Source organism: Hibiscus syriacus, unplaced genomic scaffold, assembly GCF_006381635.1.
Source record: "Hibiscus syriacus cultivar Baekdansim isolate YM2019G1 unplaced genomic scaffold, ASM638163v2 tig00111650_pilon, whole genome shotgun sequence".
NCBI classification, from domain to species: domain Eukaryota; kingdom Viridiplantae; phylum Streptophyta; class Magnoliopsida; order Malvales; family Malvaceae; genus Hibiscus; species Hibiscus syriacus.
Window position 1 is genome coordinate 805,783 of NW_024063146.1, and position 6,744 is coordinate 812,526.

Here is a 6,744-nt window from a genome sequence, read left to right on the forward strand (position 1 = left end):
ATCTAATCTGAAATCTCAATTATTTTGCTTCTTAATCCTTGTCTTGATAGTACTTCTAATCCTTTACCACCAACTTACTTTGATCTTGTTGTCTTATACTTCCTTAATCACCACCTGAAATCATTCATTCATTTTTCTCGTTCTTTTTTTTTTTTGAGAAAATTTCTCTCATTTTTCTTTAACCATCAAATCTGCAATCGCATATTTGATATTCCTTATCTATTAGTCTATATACTGGCTCAATAATTCATAATTACACATACTTTTGACATTAGTTTATACATTGATCTACAATCATCGATCTGATATATTTATTCAGTCAACATGGAGAGTACAAAAGATGGACAAAAAAGAATAACGCGTACGCAATTTTGTATTTTTTCAGAAAAATGATTAATCTTTCCAATTTGCGTGATGTGATTTTGTAATTGTTTTGAACAATGCACCACTTTCCAAGCCGCACCATAGTCTCAAATTTTGTTATTGTTTTATTTTTTATTTTTTAATTACCACGTAACACTTCCGTTAACAGTTAAAGGGAAAGGGTTGTTACTTCCGTTAACAGTTAAAGGGAAAGGGTTAACAGGTGTTACGGCTAAGGAAAACCGATAACATAAGGGTGAACCACGTAAAACTATTTTTTCCCGACTAAGAAGTATTTTCCCTTCAACCTACCTCTATCATCCTCTATTCGCAACCGGTTGACCATCAACCGTTTACCAAATGCAGCTCTTCGTCCAAACGAGGAAGGATGAATCACCATTAATCGATACAATCCACTTTGTTCCATCAACAATTGGAGCAATGAGCATGGAGCACACCTCAAACTCAGAAGAACCAACCACGACAGATCTTCAAGAGCCATCTCAGTCCAATCAGTCTAACCCACTGTTCTCGTCACAAAACTCATCTGATATAACTTGCTCTTCCAACCAACAATAAAATAACACGTAAGATTCTTTATATTATGCATCGTACCAAGCCTGTTATGACGCCTATAACCAATCCAATCACTATTTCCCCCAGTAGTATTACCAGTAGTATGTGTATACCTATGTTCAAAACCTCCCTCAAGTCAACAACTTGCAAGTTGAACTAAGAAACCCGCAAGCATAGTTTCGAGCCTCCCAGGCGGCCTATCTACAGTTGTAAAAAAAACCAGCAATAACAAGAATTGACTCAAAAAGCTCTCCAAGGGCTTCTGATCTCTCAACAGCTGGGAATTGAACATAGAAGGGAGGATGAAGGGACTTCCAATGCTGAACAAAGGCGCCAACAAGAGCAAGCGGCTGCCAATACAAATGTCTTGGGAGACGAGGTGAACCTCATACAAGACCATCAAGGAAGAAATGATATGCAATATATTACTCATGCCTCGACCCTAGAGAGCATTAATAGAAAAATTCTTTATATTCCAACTTGGGAGAAGGTGCCTAGTGTAGATACCAAATATATATTTAAGCCAATTATTCATTAGTTGTATATGCTTTGACTTGTGCATTAAACTTAGTAAACCAGTCCAGTACTATTGATCCCAATAGTTCCTTAGTTGTGACAAATGTAGGAGAAGCTCATCTCTGCCAAGACCAGTGACACTGCTAGTCATGATCCATTGGGGATGTTGCTTATAATTTTATCTAATCACTTCTTGAAAATCCTTAATGTTCTCATCAGGCCTTTTTCCTTTGCTTGCCTTCATTTTGTCACACTTTGTGAACACAAATGTCATTGGTATCTGAAATTGGAACAAACAGAAACAAATCAGAAACAGCTAAATTTAAAGCCAGGGAAGTGAAATCAAGATTGTCATAAGGATAAAGCAAACATTGTTGCGTCCAAGCCAGTTTGCGCAGTCTAGATCGGTCTTCCGAGGAGGGACACTCGCATCAATCAGAAGTAGAACAGCAACCAGAGTCTCTCTGTTTAGAAAATAGCCTTTGGTGAATGAAGACCGATCTGTTCTAGCAGTATCTGAGGCTTTAGCAAAACTGCAAATATATGAACATTTGAAGGATTATATTCTATGTCAAGATGTCATCCTGCAGATACCAAAATCTTATTGAAGGCATAACAAATTAACATTTAATTCCGGCATAACGGATTAAGCATAAACCGTAGTCATCATTAACGGACTTCATGAGCAGTGTTAGCTAACCAACAAGAAAAGCAATTTCAAAACCACATATATCAACCGATTAATTTAGTTCTTATCAACGTTGCAAAACAGAGGACTTGACAGTTTTACATAACTACCAAGAATTTGTTACGCGTAAAGTACAATGTTCAGAAGAGTAACGACACAAGTTTGTAGGGAAAACTCAAAAGTCCGAACTAAAAACTATACCCTTCAACAACTTGTGCCTAGAGTGCAGGAAACTGTATAAGCCAACTATCTGCAAACCTCACAACTAAACTGTGTACCAAACTCCAAAAAATACAATAACTGCAGTTTGGTAAGTGATGTTGAAGCATGAAGAGACATGAACAGGAACTGTGCCTAAAACTTGCAGACTTATCTTGCATGCATATATATATATATATATATTTAAAGGTAAGGAGGACCTCATTAAAATCCCCCTCATATCTGGAAGCCTAAGCTCAAACAAGACGGTGGAAGGGGAAAAGAGTACCCAAAATTTTATTAAACACAACCAAAATAGACACCAATCTACCAGTATCCGATACAAGGACTTACAATAAGAAACAAATGCAAAACAGACCCAAACCAAGGGATCGGTCCCTAGAACAAAACTAACAATGCAACTAAAACACACCAGAACTAGCAGAACAGACTATTATGGATCGAGAACAAGGAGCAAAAAACCTACAATGCCCAGCAAATCTGCAACCAAGATCAAAGCACAAATTTTGACTACCATCGCACTGCAATTGAACTTGAGATTCCATGCTACCAAATCCACGACACTAATAGAAGCATCTCTCTATAGAACCTAGGGAGCCAAACTAGTCAACACTAAAAGAAGTAGTTGAGTAAACCACCACTTTAGTCATCACCTGTGGAAGCTGTAGAAACGCTAATACTGGGCAGATTTATTTGTGAAAGAGAACAAAGTTCTCACCCCATACAAAAGGTATTCTGCACACGCAATATATGCTGGATAATCCAACATTCATTATGATTTGCACGATGAACCTATTAACCAGAGATGAAGGATCCTTAAGCTAGTATACAGCCACCTGACGGTCACTTTCAATAATAAGTGAGAATCAGAATGCCACTCGGACGAAAGAAAAAGAATAGTAGCAGAATGAGTGACCAAAAGAACACCAAGATTGACAATGTTTTGAGCTATCAGGTTCAGGTTCTGGTTGCTGGAATAAGATAAACGGAATAGTAAAAATTATATGTTAAACTAGTATTGGCATAGTCAAATTGTACTTGCACAACAAACTATAATTTGATAGCTGTTTTCCTGATTGTGAAATTACCAATGAAACTATCATTCCTGGATTCATTATTGCTAATTTGCCAATACATGAAATTTTATAAATTCATCCCCTAAAGTTTTATAAGTTCGGCTTCTCCCCTAACATAAAATTCTGCCTCCATCCGTGGGAATCAACATAAATATATCCCAAAATCAATCTAACTGTAGATTGGAACCACAATCAAATAGTTACCTAATTGCTTGTTAATAATAGTACAATCAAACATTTCAGTAGCAAATACACAAAAATCAAACTAACATGAGATTTTTTTTTGAATCTTTTAGGTTGCATTGTGCACTGCGAGTTCAATCCTTTCTCTTGCCTATCAACTATTGAAATGCTTAAAAACATCCATTCAGCAAAATAATAATAATAATAATAATAATAATAATAATAATAATAATAATAATAATAATAATAATAATAATAATAATAATAATAATAATAATAATAATAATAATAATAATAATAATAATAATAATATAATAATAATAATAATAATAATATAATAATAAATCGTTGGAACAACAAAAATCCAAGATGAATGGCCACATAATCATTCGGTCAAGCATCATTTCTCCTCCAAATTGGCACCAATTTGAAGGGATTCAAGCACTATTCGGCCAAGGATTAAGACTCCCCATTCCAACTGAACCAGCACCTATGTTTTCATGATTTTTATTAATTAATTATGTCATTTTAGAGAGACTAAAGGGCTGGCCGAACGACCATGTATCCATTCGGCCAAGTCCCTTCAAAATATAAATAGACTAATCCTATTCATTTGTAAACACACCTTTCTTATAATTTAAAGTGAGATTATTCTACTTTCTTAAGTCCTTGTGATTTGTATCGACTTATCAAGTAATTTAATTACTTGTGACGTCAATCCCTTTCTTTTGATACTTTTGATTCTGATCTCACTATAGATAGTGGGTCCAAGTCCTTGTTACCTTAGAAAGATTTATAAGGCTGAGTCTTTACTTTTATATCACTGGTTCTTTTTTGGTCTTTTCTAAGATACTATCCTCACCAATCTTCCTTTGTTTCATCACCCATACCATAGCCATAACAACATACTTCCGCTATCATTTCTCATAACATAAATAACCTACCATTTCATCTTTACATTTACTATCAAATCATCTATTTAAGCGATTCACTTATGCAGTTTTTTGCTTTCTTCCTAGATCCATAATCAATTAAAAAGGTAGGAGTACTTTACATCAACCAAAAATGAAGTTTAGTTCATATCAATCTAACCTTAACAACTGTGCAGCGTTGGCATGTGTCGTTATCGATACAAACTCTGCAAACACCAAACTGAAGAATTAAACCAAACCAAACAAAAGAAGAAGATGAGTTTATAATGTTTGTTTGCAGATTGCAGTACCTTGGAGCATTGATTCTTTCAACAAGGGATTCAAACTCAGGATCAATAAAAGGCTGGTAAACAATCTCCATCTTCTTCAAAGCCTTTCTAGTTTGCTTCCTTGGGGAGACTACTTATGAAACAAAAGGAATAGTTATAAGCAAGCAGAAGAAAGGCTGGATTATGAAACGACAGCTGTTTCTTTGAATTTAAAATCTATTTGAAAAATCTAATCCAACTAGGATACGTAATCATCGATACAAAATCCAAAACGATGACTCTGATTTCTAATTATGGTCGGTACAGAAAATCTGAATTTCTGGGTATTTTCATTGCATGGATAAATATAAAACGAAAAGAAAAGAAAAGAAAATTCTGAATTTTCAGATCAAAACATGGATTGATTTATTTTAAATAATTTATTAGTATGAATTAATTTATTTTAAAATATGGATTGATTTATTTTAAATAATTTATTAGTATGAATTGATTTATTTTAAAATATGGATTGATTTATTTTAAATAATTTATTAGTATAGATTGATTTATTTTAAAATATGAATTGATTTATTTTAAATAATTTATTAGTATAGATTGATTTATTTTAAATAATTTATTTGTATGAATTGATTTATTTTAAAATATGGATTTATTTATTATTGTAGTTATATGGATTGATTTATTTTAAATAATTTATTAGTATGGATTGATTTATTTTAAAATATGGATTGATTTATTTTAAATAATTTATTATTGTAGTTGTATAGATTATTTAAATTTAAGTATTGTAAAACTAAAATTATTTAAATTTCAGTATTGCAAAACTCTTTTAAGTTTAAAAAATCAGTTTATTTATATTTCAGTTCATTTTAGCAGTCTGCAGACGTTAAAAAACAAACAATCTTCTTCTTGCAGACTGCAGACTTTTGGTCCACCTCTTCTGTTGCAGATGCCTGCAGATGTGGTCCGCAGACCTTTTACCTCTGCAAAACCAAACACTACCTTAATAATGACAACATTTATCCAAACTTGGAAACCCTCTGATCAAATTCTAAACCTTTTTTTTCTGTTCTCTGTTGGTTGGTTTAGGGTTTCATGAAAATGCAAACAGGTGAACCAAACCAATGTGAAATCAGTTCCAACAGAATGGGCTTGTTCCTTCATTTTTACGTAGGAGTAAAGAGTACGACTCTCGATGATGATTAGCCACGTACGAGGTTGTCAGACACGTGTCTCCACCTCTCTCATTCATCACCACGTGGAGCACACCAACATTCATGGCTGTCAGGCTTCGCTGTTTGACGTGGCATGTTTCTTTGATTTTTTTTTCTTCTCTCAAAAAAAGGACGGAGTTATGGTTGTTTAATGAGCAGGCAAATAATGCTGTATGAGGCGGAGGTGTTTTGACGAGTTCTTCCTTTACGCTGAGCACATTCCTTCACAACTAAGGATAGGTACAAGACTGGAACTTGACAGGTTTTGAATCGACACAATCTTATTGGATTAAGTTTCTAAAAAAATTCGAGTTAAGTTTTGGTCGGGTCGAGTTCGGATTTAGGGTGAAAAATATTCGACTAGACCTTAAAAAAAATAATTTTACCTTATATATTTAGAGATAATTGCAATAATACACCTCTATATATTATTATTTTTAATTAAATTCCTATTTTTATTGAATAAAAATAATATTTCTAATAAAAGTATTATTTCGTATTTCATGTCAGGTAAGGTTAGGTTGAGTTTGAATTTTATCTCGAAAAGTCGGATCGAATTTTGGGTCGAGTGGAGGATGTATAATTTTGGGTCGGATCGGGTTGACCGAAAACCCAACCCAACTCGACTCATGTCCATCCTATTCACAATGTTTACTAAAATTACTCAAAATAATTTGGGGAAAATATTACATCTAAGTAAATGTTGGA

General features: G+C 33.6%; 1 protein-coding gene across 3 annotated transcripts; it reads right to left on the bottom strand.

Moving 5' to 3' along the window:
• Positions 1–1,439: 1,439 nt before the first annotated feature.
• LOC120166947 (GTP-binding protein At2g22870-like) lies at positions 1,440–4,937 on the bottom strand. Of its 3 annotated transcripts, none has more exons than XM_039176098.1 (4): positions 4,844–4,937; positions 4,714–4,759; positions 1,826–1,988; positions 1,440–1,735 (listed from the first exon to the last, which is right to left on the bottom strand). In XM_039176098.1, the coding sequence occupies exons 1-4, from the start codon at positions 4,851–4,853 to the stop codon at positions 1,634–1,636; spliced, it is 321 nt and encodes a 106-aa protein (XP_039032029.1). In that variant the 5' UTR covers positions 4,854–4,937; the 3' UTR covers positions 1,440–1,633. The 3 variants fall into 3 exon arrangements, 2 of the variants coding, with proteins under 2 accessions (XP_039032029.1, XP_039032030.1); XM_039176099.1 differs by lacking the exons at positions 4,714–4,759; positions 4,844–4,937 and adding exons at positions 2,498–2,529; positions 3,296–3,495; XR_005519990.1 differs by lacking the exons at positions 4,714–4,759; positions 4,844–4,937 and adding an exon at positions 2,340–2,377.
• Between the last annotated feature and the right edge of the window lie 1,807 nt (positions 4,938–6,744).

What these genes read in the sequence shown, in the direction of transcription:
- LOC120166947 (XM_039176098.1), bottom strand. An exon ending in AACGCTGCACAGTTGTTAAG is followed by an intron (nt 1,989 to 4,713) that starts GTTAGATTGATA and finishes ATATATTTGCAG; the next exon opens with TTTTGCTAAAGCCTCAGATA. An exon ending in ACTGGCTTGGACGCAACAAT is followed by an intron (nt 1,736 to 1,825) that starts GTTTGCTTTATC and finishes TTCCAATTTCAG; the next exon opens with ATACCAATGACATTTGTGTT.